General features: G+C 40.5%; 1 protein-coding gene across 6 annotated transcripts in view; it reads left to right on the forward strand.

Annotated features, from left to right (window-relative positions):
• Positions 1-19,011, forward strand: part of SLC44A3 (solute carrier family 44 member 3) — a 92,061-nt gene that overhangs the window by 36,053 nt on the left and 36,997 nt on the right. For all 6 annotated transcript variants that reach the window (XM_036832798.1, XM_036832789.1, XM_036832820.1 and 3 more), the window contains exons 10-11: positions 6,525-6,690; positions 17,043-17,199. In XM_036832798.1, coding sequence (XP_036688693.1) covers positions 6,525-6,690; positions 17,043-17,199 — 323 coding nt within the window. The remainder of the gene's footprint in view (positions 1-6,524; positions 6,691-17,042; positions 17,200-19,011) is intronic.

Genomic DNA, 19,011 nt, shown 5'->3' on the forward strand with positions numbered 1-19,011 from the left:
GGTGCAGTTGGCAGGTTGGAAAGAGCCCAGTTGATCTGATGACCCCCAGTTACCCTAAGGTGGTTGGGATGCCCCAGAGTCAGAACAGTAGAAGAAAGAGGCCCATTTGGGGAAGGGGGGGCTTTCTCTCCCACTGGTACTGCAGTTAGAAGAGGTCATCGCAGGGATGTGCTCAGAGTGCTTAAAGGCAAAGGACCATGCTTGGAAAGGAGGCAGCAAGGTCGGACAGAGGGTCTCCCATCCAGGGACCTGGGATCCAGGATGGCTCTGGCCTTCCTTGTATGTTAATCCTCTGGGCTTCCTGTTTTCCTTTTATACAGTGGAAAACTGGTGCTTTCCCCAGGCTGCCTCATAAGGATGTTAGGAGGCTGAAATGGGACCAGAGCTTTGCTCTGCAAATAAGAGACAGTATGTGTTCCTTATATTAGGAACTAATGTCAACTAGAGAATGTCTAGTACTAGCGTCAGCTTTGTGGTTTATTCTCTGCTCTGCATGGCATATTTGAGAACACAGTCTAAAAGAAAATTGTCCTTTTTTTAAGTTATCAGAGATCTAGAAGATAATTGAAGTTATTTCACAAAAGTTTCCTAGTGGCCCAGTCCTGTCCTAGGAACAGGGGGAAGGGAGATTGCTCAGGAGAAATTTAAAACAGCTCCTGCTTTTCAGAAGTTTATGGTCCCTGTGGGGAAGTGTGAGGGAAAACAATCTCCATGAACATCTAGGTGCCTTTGCACCTGCTGTGGTCTTTGTCTAGAATCTGCTCCTCTTCCTAACTTTCACCCCAACTTTTTCCCCCAAACTTCATGGAAAACTAGTCATTATTCAAGATTTGTTTTGAGTAATATATTTCTTGGGAAATCTCCTATAAATTGCCCAGGCATACTTAGATATTTCTTCTTCATTTTTCCCTGCATTTTTTATATTCTTCATTCTTTCAACAGATATTCATCAAATGCCTGCTATGTGGCTTGGGTACTGAGATACAGCAGTGAACCAAATAAAGGTACTAGTGAGTGGGGAAAGAGAGCATAAATAAGTAAATAGATTATGTCAGGTAGTGATAAGGCCTATAAAAAACAATAATGCAAGATAATGACTTGTGTGTTGTCTTCCCTCAAGAGAATGAACATCTGGAGGGCCTGGGCTGTGTCTTTTTCTTTCTGTCTCTATGGTCAGTGCACAGCCCTTGAGTGAGTTCAGTAAGTGTTTGCTGAGTCAGTAAGTGAATTCACATCAATGTTGTGTTCAATGAGATGTATACACAGAAAGAATGAGGTGAACCACAGGTGCGCTGTCAATGAGATTTTCTTCTCTTTTGCCCTAATCCTCGTGCTGTCAGAGCAGAAGCTGAGCCAGCAGGGGGCACAGGCAGGATGGGTGTCAGCAGGACACTGAGCCAGTTTGCTGGAAGAGGCCAAGTGTACAGAATGTGCCAGAATATAGAACCCTTTTAAGTCGGGCCTGCATCCTTTGGGAAATTATCCCAACCAACTGGACTGCCTCCCTTGAGAAACTGCCATTTACATTGATCATTAATATTGATATCCATATCACCTCATTAATATGATATCAATATCACCTCAGTCTTTCAAAATGCTTTAAAGCTTGCTTGTAATACCCAGACTTATAGCTAGCTGCATGATGCATTTCCTCCAGGCTATAATGATGATCTCTAGGAAGACTTCTAGAAAGTTGTCTCGAATCTCTATGATAGGATGTATTACTTGAGGAAGGTTGATTCATTCATTCATACAATCATTCATTCAACAAATATTTATTGAACATTTATTATATCAGACCCTGTTACAGATGCTGGAGATACAGCTCTCCTTCTAGTTTGGAAGCTAGAGGGAGATTGGCATTAAATGAGTAAGTGAATTTTATAGTATATTAAAAGTTGATAAGTGGTAAGGAGAAAAATAAAGCAGAGAAGAGTAATAGGAAATGCTTAAGGAGGGGGGTCCAATTTTGAATTTAGTGATTGGGGAGGGCCTTGTTGAGAAGATAATTTGTGAGCAAACATTTGAAGGAGGTGAAGGCAGAGCCTTGAGACTATGCAAAGGAAGGGAAAATGTTCTAGGCAAAGGGAACAGCAAGAGGGAGAGGTGCTGGGGACACAGCAAGGAGGCCCATTCAGTGAGAGTGGCCTGATCGAGGGAGAGAATGGTTCAGGTGAGTGTCAGAGAAAGCACAGGCTCAGATCCTGGGGCGTTGTAGGCCATTATAGGAACTTTGTTTCTGAAATGGGAAGTCATTACAGCATTTTAAGCAGCATAGTGGCATGATCTGACTTACATTTTCATGGCAGTGCTCCAGGGAGGAGGTGATGGTGCCTTAGAACAGGGTTGTAATGGTGGACATGGTGTGACATATCAGATTCTGAAGGATTTCCTGATATTAGGTGAAGGGTGTGAAAGAAAGAGGAGTTGGGGATAAAACTGAGATTTTTTAGCTTGAGCAACTGGAAGATGGGATGGCCATCAACTGAGATGGGACAAGACTTTGGAGCGTTTTCGGGGAAGAGCAGAAGTTCTTTTTTAGTTGTGTTGATTGAGATGCCTTTTAGACGGCTGGATGGAGATGTCAAGTAGGGAGTTAGCTGTTTGAGTCTGAAGTTTCTGGAGAGGGCCAGCTAGAGATCTCATTTGGGAATTGGGGAACACATGAATAGTATTTAAAACCATGAGAGTTGAATGAGTGTAGATAGAAAAGAAATTCAAGGACTGTGCGTTGGGGCATGTCAATGTTAAGAGGTCTTGGAGATGAGGAAGAATAAGGAAAGGAAACTAAAAGGGAGCAGCCAGTGGGCAGGAGGAGAAAAATGTGCTGTCCTGGAATTGGGGTGAAGGGTTCAATGTGTCAAGTGCTGCTGATAAGTCAGATAAGAACTAAGGATTGACCATTGATGTTAGCAACATGGAAGTGAAACAAAACAGTTTCAGAGAAGTGTGGGGGAATGGATCACGATTAGAGCAGTTTAAGAGAAAGGCGGAGAAAAAAGAATTGGAAAGAATATGAGACAGTCTTAGAAGTTCGGCTGTAAATAGGAACAGAGAAATAGGAAGGAAGCTGGAGGAGGAAAGGGAGTCAAAAAGTAGGTTTTTTTTTTTTTAAAGATGTGAGGTGATTTAAAATGATTCAGTAGAGAGGAATATTCTGATGAAGCAAGAAGGAGAGGGAAAATTTCTGGAGTGATATCTTCAAGTAGGTGAGAAAGGGGATCTAGTGCAGGGGTTGGCCTTAGGATCACAGACAGTTTATCATATTAAGGGGGTCCGATTATGGACACATGCTGATAAGGGGTAGAGATGGGGGTAGGTGCTAGCAGAGATTTTCTGATTGCTTCAGTTTTCTTAGAGAAACCGGAAGTGAGGCCACTGTCTGAGCATGAGGATGGGAAAAAACTCTTAGAGGTTGGAGGAGGAATTATAAACAGTCCACAAGAAGGGAAGATGAATAAACTAAAGTAGCAAATGTGGTATTCACTCTGATGATATCTTCTTTCAGATTTTTGTGTTTGCCTTTTTCATTTTTTCCCCTAATGGCTAATGTCCAGCATAATTCTAGCATGCAGTATATGCTAAATAAATATTTGCTCATTTCAGACCTGGAATCATATCTACTTATACCTCAACTATAGCTAGCCTTATATTGTACTCACTGTTCTAAGCACCTACCTGTTTAATCCTCGTAACAGCTATGTGTATGGCTTTTAGAGCCGTGAGACTAGATGGAATCAACAAGGGAGTGGTATTAGTGTCTTCAGATTACAGATGATGAAACAGAGATTTTAAAAGGTCCCACAACCTCATAACTTGCCTGAGGTTGGTCACCCATTAGGAGACAGAGCAGAGATGTGAATCTCAGCCTGCGTGACTCTCAGACTGTATAACTACTGCCCTGGAGTTCATCTTGTCTTCCCTCTTCATCTTTACAATAAGAGAACCGAGGCCCAGGTTGCTTATCACAAACGTCAAAGCTGAGATTGGAACCAAGCCCTCTTCCAGTTCAGTGTCCTTTCCACCACCATCCCCCTAGATCAATCTTATCTTGGGATCCAGTTCCCAGGCCCGTTAGCTACACTTAGTGGTAGCTATATTGTAATGGTCCTTAGTAACCAAGCAACTGGTATTTTGATGAGAGGCTCTTGCCTGCACCGACCCAGCCATCCAGGAGAGGGCAGTCCTGTGCGCATAAACACGCCTGCCCCACCCTAAGCTTCTTCCTGAAGCCAGAGCGCCTGATTCTTCAGAGAATGTTTGCTTAAAGCAGTGGTTCTCAAGCAGCAGTTCTGTCCCCCACATGGCATTTGGCAATGTTTGGAGACATTTTGGGTTGTCATAACTGGAGGAGGGGAGGGAAGAATCTCCTGGCATCTAATGGGTAGAGGCCAAGGAAGCTGCTAAACATCCTACAATGCACAGGACAGGCCTCCATCCCTCCCGCCCCTAACAAAGAATTATCTGACCCCAAATGCCAGTTGCTATGTTGAGAGGTTGAAAAACCCTCCCCTAAAGGAAAACCTTTAAATAGTCTGGTATAATGGAACCAGAAAAATAAATAGATGATGGCTTCAGTAAAGATGTTCAAAAACAAGTAGCCAGTCAAGAATAATTTATGAATTCTGCTTCTGTGAGGAATGCCAAGGGTGTGAAGGCCTGCGTGGATCATGATTTATCCCTTTAGCCATTCTCTACTTGCTGACCGTTGCCATCAGTGTGCCAAGCTGGGATGTATGTGAATGTGCCACTGGCAGCACAGGGCAGCCCCAAGGAGAGACAATCCCCCCTTAGCACCCAGGGCCTTTGTACTTACTTGCCTTTTGTCTGTCAAGGAAATCATCCCTCCTGTTCTTTGGAAACGTCATCCACCCCCAAACCATGTGTGATGTTGTAGACCTGTTCTTGCAAACTGTAGTCTGTCCCCGTCACTGGCAACCTTGTGGGGGCATCAGTGTGCATGTTGACTGGCCTCATCACTTCTGCTATTCCAGGAGTGGCTCTCCAAGTCTCCACTCACCTGATCTACCTACACTGGCTTGTTAGTTGTGAGGGGTCACCTCCTTTGGGATTGGGAATGCTTTTCTGAAACACACCCATTTTGGAAAAGCATAAGCATTTATCAGTGCCTTACCTGAACCAGAGATTGCTTCCAAGCCAGAATGAGCCCAGTGTTCAATAAGATATTAACTTCTCTCTGTAAACCAAGCTGCTCCGCTATTTCTCACAATGTGACTCTTGTTCAGCAGAACACAGAGCGTGAGTTACTAAGACCAGCCTTAGTCTGTGGAATTAGTTTGCTCTACAGCATGATTATCTTCTCTCACTTCGTTTGCACAGACCCTATTGTGAATGTCTAAAGACACATGAATTATGAACCTAAAAGCAATTTATAGCTGTGAAAGGAAATATGAAACTATCTTTAAATGTTCTTCAAGTTGTAGGTTTTGCCAAAGACCAAAGTGCCATCTTCTTTCTTACAGTAGTTTATTTAAAATACACAGCAGAGGACATCTAGAAATCAAATGCAGTTGCAGAGCTGGGATTTGGTTTTACTAGATCCAAATGGAATTGAATTGAATTGCAGAGCTAATTCAAAGGCTTCTTTAGATGAGAGCAAATAAAGCAGGGTATAACCAGTGAATGGCAGAGCATTGCTGGGGTTACCTCACTGGCCTCAGTTTAATACAGTGTTGTGCTCCTGAAATTTAATAATAATAATAAAAATCGTTATCACTTATGTAGCGATATTCCTTTGGGCCAACACTGACCAGGTAATCCCACTCTACTCTCTCTTGAACTACCACCAGCATATGGGTATTACAGATAAGGATACTAAAACTCCAAGAGGCCAAATAACTTGCCCCAGGCTACCCAGAAAGGGGTGAAGCTGAGATTTGAACCTAGAAGGTTAACACTGAGGCCCAGTAGATATTTTAAATGTCCTAGAAGAGTTTGCTCTTGAAATGAAATCTGTAATGAATCCCTTTGAAAAAATGAAGATCCTTGTCTCTTTTATTAAGTCTAAACTTTTGGTGAAGTGAGGTTCTATAACAGAGTCCTAATGGCTTTGTGTGCTTTCATCAACATAAGTTTTGTTTGCATCACTAAGTGTTGTGGTAGAAAAACCATGGGTTTAGAGTCCAGTGTGTCCAGGTTTATATTCTCCCTCCACTAGTCATGAGCAATGAGACTTTGCAAAAGTCACTTGACTCTTCCAAACCTCAGTTTTCATATCTGTAAAGTGGGGTGAGTATTAGAGTATAGGTCAAGTGCCTTGCAAATTGCCTACCAATCAGTCATCATAATTATCCCTGTTAATATTATTCATAAGTTAAATGTGTGTTCTCAATTTTTAGTTTTGCTATGAAGATCTTATATTATGGTGGGTATTTCAAACTTTACTTTGGCATCTGTGTTTTGTATAATGCCAAAGCCCAGGTATGAGGAAGCATGGCCTGTTGAACCTTCTTCCATACTTAGGAAAACATAGGTATAAAGCATGTTTGTGTTTTAAACTTTAGGAGCTGCACAGGTCATCGAAGGCGGCCAAGTGGAATATAAGCCTCTTTCAGGCATTCGGTATATGTGGTGGTACCATTTAATTGGCCTCATCTGGACTAGTGAATTCATCCTTGCATGCCAGCAAATGACTATAGCTGGGGCAGTGGTTACATGTTATTTCAACAGGTAGGTCTAGCATGTTATTCCTATTGATTTGTCTATGTGCTTCATGTTGTGTATCTCAAAAGATATTTTGGAATTTTGACATGACCTCTCAAAAGGGATTGGCAAGAATAAAAGACCAAGCTCAAAATTAGGCAGGATGTTCATTTGGTAGTAAAAAGAAATGTTATATCTTAAATCTGTCACATTTCCAACCTCTTTTACTTTAAGCTAGGAAACCCAGAAGGAAGCCCAACAGGGAAGTATTTGTACAGCTTAGAATTGAAAGATATCCAAAAGAAAGGGTTGACTTCTCCTGTAAATATCCATTCTTACTGACTTCAAACTTTAAAAACATTACTGATCTATTTGGAGCACACTTCAGTAAATTCTGCAAGCTTCATTTCATCCTCTGCAAAATGAGGAGAATGTTTTCTTGGAAAACAATTTTAAACCCTAAGGGAATTGTACATGACTATAAAATATAATTCATGTTCAGATAGTTAAGTGCTAGTGAATTAATTACTTGCTTCTCTGTTCGCTATGATACTTATTTAAGTGTTTCTCCTCCTTTACCTCATCAAAATAATTGAGGACACACACACACACACACACACACACACACACATACACATCTCAACCCTTTACCTTTTTTGTGTGTGCTACTCTCCATGAGGCAAAGATAAAGCCACAGTCAAGAAGAACACGGCCAGTAGAATGACAGGGTTGGACTCAGAACAGGAAGTTTACTCCTATGGGACTGATCCTCCTCTAATCTCTCAGCCTAAATGAGCAGAAAAACATGAGGGTTTGTGGGGGTAAGAAAGTCAACCAGGGATGATTCATGCCATTGAGCAATTACCTCCTGATGATAAGGAGTACTGTGGGTTTTATTACAGAGGTGCTGTTGGGAGCCTCCGTCATTAGAGAGCCCATAGGATGCACAAAGGGCTGTAGCCCTTGGCATTGAGAACCTTTGAGCCGTTGGAGGGGGTGGTGTGTGCTGCTTACTCCTGAGTAGAGGAGCAGAGATTATTCTAACCAAATTGGCCAGCAGGTCATATCTCTCTGACAGCAGTGATTTTGTGCTATTTTAGTACCACAAAATCAAAGCATTTTCAACGAGAGCTTTTTATTTAACTTCCAGTGAAGTGACTATCTCCCTATCTCTGTGCATTCGGTGGGAGAGGAGGCTGGTTTGAGCCACAAAAACCTAGAGAGGCTCAGGAATCCAAGTGTAAAATGTGCTTCCAAAGATTAGTTAAAGGTCTTCCTAAGGAGCAGTTGGGCCCCAGGGCCCCTCCTTCACACCGGCAGAAGACAAGACGGGAGCTTTGCTCTCTGGAGAAGTCATCAGAGAGGGTCTGGACGTGGGGCATCTGGCACAGCTGAGGCTGGGGCAAGGCTCTGCACTGAAAGAAGGGGGAGCAAGTGAAAGTCTAAATACTGAATAGTATTCTACCTACTACCAACCCACACTCCACAGCTTAGCCTCCAGGATGCTGACAGCCAGGTTGATATTTCCTTGGCAGGAGATTATCGGATTCTTCTTTGGAGAAATTGTCTAACCCAAAGAAACGACCTACAGATGGTGCCATGTGGGGGTCCCCCAATGAAATGGCCTGTTTCCCTGACTCTGAACCAGGTCGTGAAACTCACCGGTCAGCAGTCACCCTCATATAGAACCTCTAATTCACTTTTCAGTGCCTCACTCTTAAATGTGAACTGATAACCAGTGATTGTTAAACATTAGAAGAAGCCTCTAGTGAAAGAAAAAGATCAAAATGAACAAAACAAACAAACAGAAAGAACTTAGGGAAAATAGGGGCAATGCAGGCAGCAGAAGAAAACTACAACAACGACAACTATAGTATCCTCAGAAAGAACCAAGAAATGTTGCTTCCATAAAATAAGAATTAAAAAAAAGAATATTGAGAGAACAAGAAAGACCTCTTTGTAGTTAAAAATATGATTGCAAAGTGATATTTTTCTATTGAGGGATTAAAATATAAAGTTGAAGAACTCTTTCAGAAGGTAGAACAAAAAGATAAAGAGATGCAAAATGGGAGAAAAAGGATAAAAAATCAGAGGCTAATTTAGGACACCCAACATCTGACTAATATGAGTTCCAGAAATAGAGAACAAAGAAAAAAGAAGGGAAGAAATTATCAAAATTTCCCAGAACTGGAGGACATGAGTAAAGAGAAGATCCCAGAAGCTTTACAGAGAAAAACAGATCACAGGCAAAATATCAAGAACTAGAATGGGTAAAAGACCCATATACTGAAAACTATAAAACTTTGATGAAGGAAATTGAAAATAAAGCAAATAAATGGAAAGATATCCTGTGTTCATGGATTGAAAGACTTAATATTGTAAAAATGTCCATACTACCCAAAGCAGTCTACAGATTTAATGCAATCCTGATCAAAATACCCATGACATTTTTCACAGACGTAAAACAAATAATCCTAAAATGTATATGGAACCACAGAAGACCCCGAATAGCCAGAGCAATCTTGAAAAAAAGAACAAAGCTGGAGGTTTCACACTCCCTGACTTCAGACTGTACTACAAAGCTACAGTAATCAAAACTACAAAGCTACAGTGGCATAAAAACAGACACATAGATCAACGGAACAGAATAGAGAGCCCAGAAATAAACGCATGCACTTATGTTCAATTAATTTATGACAAAGGAGGCAAAAATATACAATGGGGAAAAGAAAGTCTCTTTAATAAGTGATGCCAGGAAATGGACAGCTACATGTAAAAGAATGAAATTAGAACATTTTTGCATACTGTATACCAAAATAAACTAAAAAGTATTACAGACCTAAATGTAAGACTGGGAACCATAAAACTCGCAGAAGAAAACAGGCAGAACACTCTTTGACATAAGCCATAGTAATATTTTTTGGACCTATCACCTCAAGCAAAGGAAACACAACCAAAAATAAACAAATTAAACTTAAAAGCTTTTGCACAACAAAGGAAACCATCAGCAAAATGAAAAGACAACCTACTGAATGGGAAAGATATTTGTAACTGATATGACCAATAAGGAGTTAATATCCAAAATATATAAAGAAGTCATACAACTCAATATCAAAAAAATAAAGAACCCAATTTAAAAATGGGCAGAAGACCTGAATAGATATTCTTCCAAAGAAGACATACAGATGGCCAACAGGCACATGAAAAGATGCTCAACATTGCTAATCATCAGAGAAATGCAAATCAAGACCATGAGAGATCACCTCACACCTGTCAGAATGACTGTTGTCAAAAGGACCACAAATATCCAGTGTTGGCAAGGACATGGAGAAAAGGGAACCCAAGTACACTGTTGGTGGGAATGTAAATTGGTGCAGCCACTATGGAGAACAGTATGGAGGTTCCTTTAAAAAGTAAAAATAAAACTACCATATGATCCCACAACTCCACTGCTGGGTATACATCCAAAGAAAATGAAAAACACTGATTCAAAAAGAAATATGCACCCAGTGTTCAGGCAGCATTATTTACAACAGCCAAGATATTGAAGCTACCTAAGTGTCCATCAGTAGATGAATGGATAAAGATGTGGTATATTTATACAATGAAATATTAGCCATAAAAAAGAATGAGATTTTGCTATTTTGAAACAACATGGGTGGACCTGGAGGGGATTATACTTAGTGAAATAAATTAGAGAAAGACAAATACTATATGTTATCACTTACATGTGGAATCTAAAAAATAAAACAAATGAATGACTATAACAAAACAGAAACAGACCTACAGATTTAGAGAACAAACTAGTGGTTTCCATTTGGGAGAGGGAAGTGGAGAGGGTCAAGGTAGGGATAGGGAATTAAGAGGTACACACTACTATGTATAAAATAAATAAGTTACAAGATATATTGTACAACACAGGGAATACAGCCAATATTTTATAATAACCTTAATGGAGTATAATTTTTAAAAATATTGAATCACTGTATTGTACACCTGAAACTAATATTGTAAATCAACTGTACTTCAATAAAAAGTAAAAATTTTAAAAAAACTAGAATGAGATCTGATGTTCAACAGCAACTCTGAAGCAGGGAGACAGTAGGACAAGGCTGTCAAAATTCTAAGGAAAGATTATTTCCAACCTAGAATTCTAGACCTACTCATACTATCAGTCAAGAGTAAAGGAGGATAAAGTCCTGTTCAGGCATACAGCATCCCAAAAGATTTCCTCCCCACATCCTTTCTCCACTGAAACTAATGAGTAAGCCAGGGAGGAAAGCATGAGTTTCAGGAAATGGGCTCCAACACAGTGAAGAAAAGAAGGAATCCCAGGAGGGTAGCTAGTCAGCAGGTATAGAGCACAAACCAGTCCAAGGAGGAGCTGGAGAGCAGTGGGCTCCAGGAGGGATGTCTCCAAGAAAAAATAAAAAGGAAACTGAGAGAATATAAGATGTGTTGTTTGAACATGTGGAGAAAAAATTTATACTTTGGTGAAGCATTTGGTGAAGTCCATGGAAAACCAAGCAAATAAAAAATGTGAAACATTATTAAGTTAAGGAAAAACCAAAAGTTGTACAGAAAAGGAAATATAATCAGAATACACTGTTTGGATTAGTTGTATTTTTTTTATGTACTGATTTTATTTTATATATGTACTGATAATGTAAACCCTAAACATTAACTAAAACATAGTGGTGAAAGATTGAAAGTTTTTTCTCTAAGATCAGAAACAAGACAAGAGTGCCCACTCTTACCATTTCTATTCAACATAGTACAGGAAGACCTAGCCAGAGCAATCAGGCAAGAAAAAGGGGGGAAAAAATGCATCTAAATCAGAAAAGAAGAAGTAAAATTACCTTTGTTTGAAGATGATATGATCTTATATATAGAAAATCCTAAAGACTTCATCAGAAAACTGTTAGACTTAAATCAATGAATTCAGTAAAGTTTCAGGATACAAAATCAGCATACAGAAGATGGGTGCATTTCTATACTCTAACAACAAAATACCTGAAAAAGAAATAAAGAAAACAATCCCATTCACAATAGCATCAAAAACAATAAAATATTTAGGAATAAATTTAACTAAGGAGGTGAAAGATCTGTTTACTGAAAAGTACAAGGCTCTGATGAAAGAAAGACACAAACAAATGGAAATATATCCTGTGTTCATGGATCAGAAGAATTAATATTGTTAAAATACCCATATTACCCAAAGCCATCTATAGATTTAATACATTCCCTATCAAAATTTCAATTATATTTTCCACAGAAATAGAAAAAAAATCCTAAAATTTGTATGGAATCACAGAAGATCCCAAATAGCCAAAACCATCCTGAGAAAGAAGAACACAACTGGAGGCATCATACTTCCTGATTTCAAACTGTACAACAAAGCTATAGTATTGTATGGTACTATATGAACAGTATGGTACTGGCATAAAAATAGACCCATAGATCAGTAGAAGAGAACTGAGATCCCAGAAAGGGGAAAGGATAATATCTTCAATAAATGTTTCTGGAAAAACTGGATAACCCCATGAAGAAGAATAAAATTAAACCCCTGTATTACACTGTTCACAGAAGTTAATTCAAAATGGTTTAAAGACTTAAAACATAAGAACTAAAACCATAAAACTCCTAGAAGAAAACATAAGGGAAAAGCTCCTTGACATCAGTCTTAGAAATGATTTTTTGAATATGACACCAAAAGCACAAGCAACAACAGCAAAAATTAGTGAGACTACATCAAACTAAAAATCTCTACACAGTAAAAGAACCAGTCAACAAAATGAAAGGGCAACCTATGGAATGGGTGAAAATATTTGCAAATTGTATGTCTGATAAGCTGTTAAAAAACAAAATATATAAAGAACTCACACAACTCAATAGTAAAAAAAAAAAAAAAATCCAGTTAAAAAATGGGCAGAGGAACTGACTTCTTTCCAAAGAAGACATACAAATAACCAACAGGCACATGAAAATGTGCTCAACATCACTAATCATCAGGGAATGCAAATCAAAACCACAATGAGATATCACCTTATACCTGTTAGAATGGCTATCATCAAAAAGACAAGAGATAACTGTTGGCAAGGATGTAGAAAAGAGAGAGCCCTTGTGCACTGTTGGTGGGCATGTAAATTGGTACAGCAATTATGGAAACAGTATAACAGTATGGAGGTTCCTCAAGAAATTAAAATCAGAACTACTATACAATCCAGCAATCCCACTTCTTGGGTGTATATCCAAAGGAAATAAAAAAATTATCTTGAAGAAATATCTTCACTCCCATGTTCACTGCAGCACTATTCACAGTAGCCAAGGTATGGGAACAACCTAAGTGTCCATCAAAAGGTGAATGGATAAAGAAGATGTGATATATATAATGGAATATTATTCAGCCATGAGAAGGAAGGAAATCCTGCCATTTGCAGCAACATGGATGGACCTTGAGGGCATTATGCTAAGTGATATAATTCACAGAAAAACAGTTACTGGATGATATCACTTATATGTGGAATCTAAAAAAGCTGAACTCACAGAAACAGAGTAGAATGGTGGTTACCAGGGGCTGGGGGTAGGGGAAAGGGGAGATAACTGGTTAAAGGGTATAAACTTCTAGATAGAAGGTGAATAAGTTCTGGGGATCTAATGTACAGCATGGTGATTATGCTTAATAAGACTGTATTATATACTTGAAAGTTGCTAAAAGAGTAGATCTTAAATGTTCACACCACAAAAAAGAAATGGTTAATTATATGAGGTGATGGAGGTGTTAGCTAACACTATGGTGGTAATCATTTTTCAATATATAAGTGGATCAAATCAACGCATTGTGTACCTTGGACTTACATAATGTTATATGTCAATTATATCTCAATAAAACTGGGGAAAAAACATTAAAAACTTCAGTGTAATTATGTTGAGAAGAAGAGGGGTGGGAAAATGAGTGTGTTGGGGGAGTTTAGGCTGTGTAGGAGAACGAAGCCTGCATCTTCCATGGTGGGAAGTTGGTTGACAGTCTCTGAGGCTGAAAACAAAATCAAGAAATAGCAGTAAGAACAAGTAATTTAGAAGTGTGAGGGTGAGTTCCAGAAGAAACAGCTAAAATATTACCTCCAGGGAGAGAAAATTAGTGGTGGGGAAAGAAAACTGTTGTTTTTCCTGTTATGCCTAGCAGTACTATTTGACTTTTTAAGATATTTCATATATTTGATAAAAATAAACTAATTCAAAGTAAATGCATGCGATTTATTTTTAGCACTACTATTTCATTTATTAAAGAGTTCTGCATTCTTTTTGACTGTGTGCTAATTTTGAAACCTCAAGGTTTTTCCTTATCTCAGGGCTCACAATTCTTTGATCTCATGTTCTAGCCTGCACGCAGGGTGAGAATTAAATATAGCCAGAGTGCATTCATCTCTGTCATTCATTTAAGCAGTAAGAGGCTAAAGCGTTCATACAAGACCATCAAGTACCAGGACATGGGCAACCTGTGTAATTTCCCTTTTACAACCATTTGCTTGAAGAGGGGTCAACTGAGAGCCCTAAAGATGTGGCTGAGGTATGATGGGAAGGAACCAGCACCGCTCAGTTTGGAGAAGGGACGCACGAGGCATGACTTCATCCTTTGCAACTGTACAAAGATGGCTTCCAGCTGCTTTGGATTTGCTGAGGAGGAAGTGAGGAAGTGGAATCACAGCGGAGCCTAAGGAATTTAGGTAGGAGACAGATGAGTTTCCTAACCCTGACAAGAGCTGCCGAGGACCTGTTCTTCATAGCAAAGAGCTTCCATTTTCTTTGGGACTGGAAAGGTGAATCTCACAGCTTCCCCACAGTCATCACCATCCCATCTTGCAGTAGTTTTGCTGAAAGAAGTATCAGGAAAGGGCAAGGTCTCTGCAGGGACACACCATGCTCCTTTGCTCAGGACCAGATTGACATTGGAGGCCATCCATCCTGTGCAGCCCAGTCCTTGTCCAGGAGCCGTAGCACAAAATGCATTTCCATACTGTTGAAGAGTTCTCAGTGAGCGCTAGGCTGGATCTAACTGGAGCTAAAACGTGCCTCTAGGACCCCGAAGTTGCTGGATTCGACTTATGCTCTACTGTCCCAAGCAAATAGTAGTTGCAACACAGCACTTACGTACCATGACTCAGAGGCGCTACAGACTTGGATGAATGGAACCATTAAATGCTTTGCCCAGTGACTTGAGCTGACGCAGTGTCCTGGGGCCCTGGCTCCACTGCACAGGGCCAGGCACCTTTAGCACTCAGCAGCCGCAAGTTTAAAAGTAGGGGAGCTAGGTGTGTGGGGCACATCCTCGAACCTCCTGCTCTCTCACACTGCCCGGGGTCTTCCTACTGCCACCACCCACAGAACCCGGTAGAAGATGCTCAGCACGCAGTACTCCCTAGAGACAGAGGCGCAGTCCTGACGGGAGGACCTAGCATCCTCACAAGCCCGTCACTGAGCCGCCCAATACACCCCTCGCTGCACTGCAGTCCCGAACGCCAATTCTCAAAATACGGTCAAGTCTCAGTTTAAGCTTCACCAGGTGTAATCAGAGCCTCTTCCTGAAGGCAGTTTTGGCTGGTTGTGAAGGTAACAGAGATGAAGGCCCCAGCCACATGCATAGCGGAGGAGGGATGATGATAAGATGATGTTACCTTTGAACATGGAAAGAAGGTCTAGGGAGAGAAAGTGGGGACTCCAAGACCCTCCGCTGATTGACCTTTCCCTGTGGGGTGGCGTTTAGTTCTCAGGGCGGGTATTGAGTGACTCCTGGCTCCACAAGCTGGCCTGGTCTGTGAGCTGGCCTTCTTTTCAGGTTTTCTCTCTCATGTGGTAACTCAGCTTCTGGAATGTCTACATCTTCTTCCAGCCAAGCCCTGGAGCGGCTGGAGCCGTCACTGGGGTGCAACATGGGTGAGGGCAGTGCAGACGATGCAGACACTCCTCTGCCTGAAATGGTTAATCCCATCCCAGCAAAACCTTGGAAAGCGGGTGCCTAACCCCAAACTTCAGTACCTGGCGGACCAGCCCCCAAGGCCCTGTTCACAGTGGCCTGTGAATCCTCTGTTTCCCTACCAGATGGAAAGCAGGTGCTGCCCTCTTCTCCCCGCATCCCCTCTTGAGCACCATAATATGTTCTAAGGCGCATAAATCTCCTAAATGGGAAAGTAAACATTCTTCCTTTTAAAAAAGAGAATGAGGAAAGGGGAAAAAAAATGTGTCCGATTTTCCTGGCTGTGCTACTTTTCTAGTTTATCAGATCTAAATGAATTCATATCAGCAATAGCTTCCCTAGTATTTCCTATTTTCAACAATATTGAGTTGAAACACACATCGCCCTTTTTGTGGCACAACTGGATTGCAGTTATTCTGCTCCCAATATTACTTTCATATTCTCTATCCCTTCCTGGATGATTTAAGTAACAGCAAAATACGGCTGTTGCCAACTCTTGAAACATTTCTGGCCAATTTCCTTTTCCTCCCTCAAAACCTAGATTCTTGTCAAAACCTTAATTCATAGTGACTTATTAGCAACCAGAGCAAGTTGTAGAATAATCCATTATGAAGAAAGCAAGCTTCACTTGGAATCAGTGAAGTAGCTTTTCGGACAGGGCCTCATTTTCTAGAACTGGCATCAGAGGGTCGGGGGAGGGGTTGCATCAACCCTCCCTCCTTTGTTTTATCTTTCAGGTTTGGGTAGGGGATGTGCCCATTCTGTTCTTTTTCACTTTTTTTCCTGCCTGTGAAACTGACTTTTGCATTCTTGAGAGCTGTGTCATGACAAGTCCCGTAAATGATTCACAGTGAAGTGACCTTTTCAGAGCAGAGTAGGAATCAGCTGGGTTTCAGGAGCTTGGAGCTGTGTGAAAGCCAGAACGTTTCCTCCCTTCGCTGTAAGCTGGTTCCTCTCTGGCTGCCAATCCTGGTCATGTGATTTGGTGGTGATTTTAATCACCGAGCTAATACTGGCAATATTTACAGATGCATGTGTGTAATTTAAACGTTGGGGATTATTATATAATTAAACTTCTGAAAATGAAAATGGGATCAATACGCAATTTAATGGATTGGTGGAGGTGGTAGGCGTGGTAAAGAGGAAAACTTATTTAACTCATCAGTATTTTTTTTTTAATTTTCTGTTCCATGTTTGTAACATTGAGCACCACCAAAAGGAATTAACTTCGTCCAAGAAATCATTTAACCTTAGCTACCAAGTAGTGTAAAAATTTTGCCAAATGCGGATGGCGTCCCTGCTTTCTAAATTGTTAGTACCACGGATGATTTGAACCAGAGAGAAGTTTCTCGTTTCTTTCTAAATAGGGTTTTTTAAGTGCTGTCTTTTTTTCTCCTGTTCCCAGAAATAAAAATGACCCTCCTGATCGCCCGATCCTTTCATCTCTGTCCATTCTTTTCTGCTACCATCAGGGAACAGTTGTCAAAGGGTCATTTTTAATCACTGTGGTGAGGATTCCAAGAGCCGTCCTCATGTACATCTGTAACACTCTGAAAGAGAAGGTAAGGCAGCACCCTAAAACAGTGCACTCCGTGTTTGGGTTACAGAAAAGTTAATCGCTGGAAAACTACACTGGGTCCCGGGACAGGAATGTGACCTGTGCCAGTGGCCATTCAGAAAGCTCCAGTGTTCTTCAGGTCCCATCCCCCCACCCCCAGAAATCTTTTTGTCCCCGTCCCTGTTTTGTTCATAGCTTTGTTTGTTGGATTTTCTCCAATGTGGTGGCAGAGGTGGGGTGGAGAGGGCATAGCTCTGAGTTTGCTGGTTTTCCTTCTTATTTAAATGCTGAACAAATGGGAGGAATTCTTAAGATGCAATTTAAGCAAGTTTTTACGGACATTTATCATGCTTTATTTTTTAAAGAAAGAAAAGTACACTATAAGATAAGAATAATGTTTGTTTGTTTCTGTTTTAATGCTAAAATATTCCCCACCTTTTGTGTTTCCTGGAGGGTGACCTGGGAAGTTGCTGGGGTGTGTGTGTGTGTGTGTGTGTGTGCACACACGCACGTGCTTGATAGTTAGAAATGGGCAAGCTGACCTCAATCTCAGCTCAAAAGACAGAAAACTGTGGGGCTTTTGTGCCTGGGGGTCTTTCTCCTCCCTGGTTTTTATTTCCATGCACATTTGGTTATGAATGGCAGTGGAAACCAAAACACCAGGAAAACAGCTGTTCTCATGGTATTTCTGGCCTGCCAAACAAGGGAAGGTTGGATTTTCCCCAACTTTTCTGTTCTCACACAATGTTAATCTCCACCCCATCCCCACCTCAGTGTTGGTGACTTGGTCAGAGTTTCTCAAACGTGCATGAGTCCAACCTTTTGGGTATACGTATGTGCTCTTAGTTAATTGGGGAAGTTTTACATGTGGGTTCATAATTATACTTTAGAATTGTTTTTGTTTGCTCTTTTAAGCAGAAATCTGAATTGTTGATATTTAAGTCTGTAATCAAGATTTAAGATTAGTATATTAATTAGGAACAATTGATTGAATTTCGCATAAAATTATCTAGCTTCCTCATCTTGAAATGCATGCTAAGCCGTTGCCCCTGATCAGAGAGTATTTTCTTGTATTTCTGCTGAAGTACTGCTTAGCTACATGTCTGTGACTTGAAGAAGCATTTGCACATCCAGGACAAATCAAGCTACTCCGGCTCTTGCATTTTGAAATTGATCCTTCAATCTTAGGAAACTTGGGGGAAGGATTTCTTGAAGAACAGAGCAGCTTTTTTATTTTAAATATATTCATATAGTTTATATATATTAAATATATTCTTATTTAGGTATTATAGGTATATGTATGCATTAGTAATAGATACTCACAAATTAATGAGCAGTAGGGGACTAGCTATCTCCCCTAGAGCTAGACACCTGAAATTCTTTGGGGAAACAGCCTCCATAAATCTGAAAGAGAAGTTAGTGGGTCATTCTCTCTGGCAGAAGTCTAAAAGGTTATTTATCACTCGCCAGATCCCATAAGGACTAAAGGGCCAAACTCCCTTTTAGTGGTGTCACTGTTGGAGAAATGTGTCCTTTCTTAGGTTAAAAAAAATGGTCTTCCTCAGCAGCCTTACAGCCCCCTACTGTACCTACAATTTAAACATTTCACACGGCCACTGTGAGACCCTTCTTACATTAAGTGGCTTATTTACAACCATGGCCAGGCTGAAAAGTATCCAGGTCAAATTTCATCCAATTGAATTAACATTGGGACAAGAAAATGTCCATATAAGGCTGAGTTATTCCTGGGGTCCTCAAAGAGAACTGTTTCAGTATTGTTTTCAGGAATCCTCCACCCTGGGTCTGGGCACATTCA

This window comes from Balaenoptera musculus, chromosome 1 (assembly GCF_009873245.2).
Source record: "Balaenoptera musculus isolate JJ_BM4_2016_0621 chromosome 1, mBalMus1.pri.v3, whole genome shotgun sequence".
Lineage (NCBI taxonomy): Eukaryota > Metazoa > Chordata > Mammalia > Artiodactyla > Balaenopteridae > Balaenoptera > Balaenoptera musculus.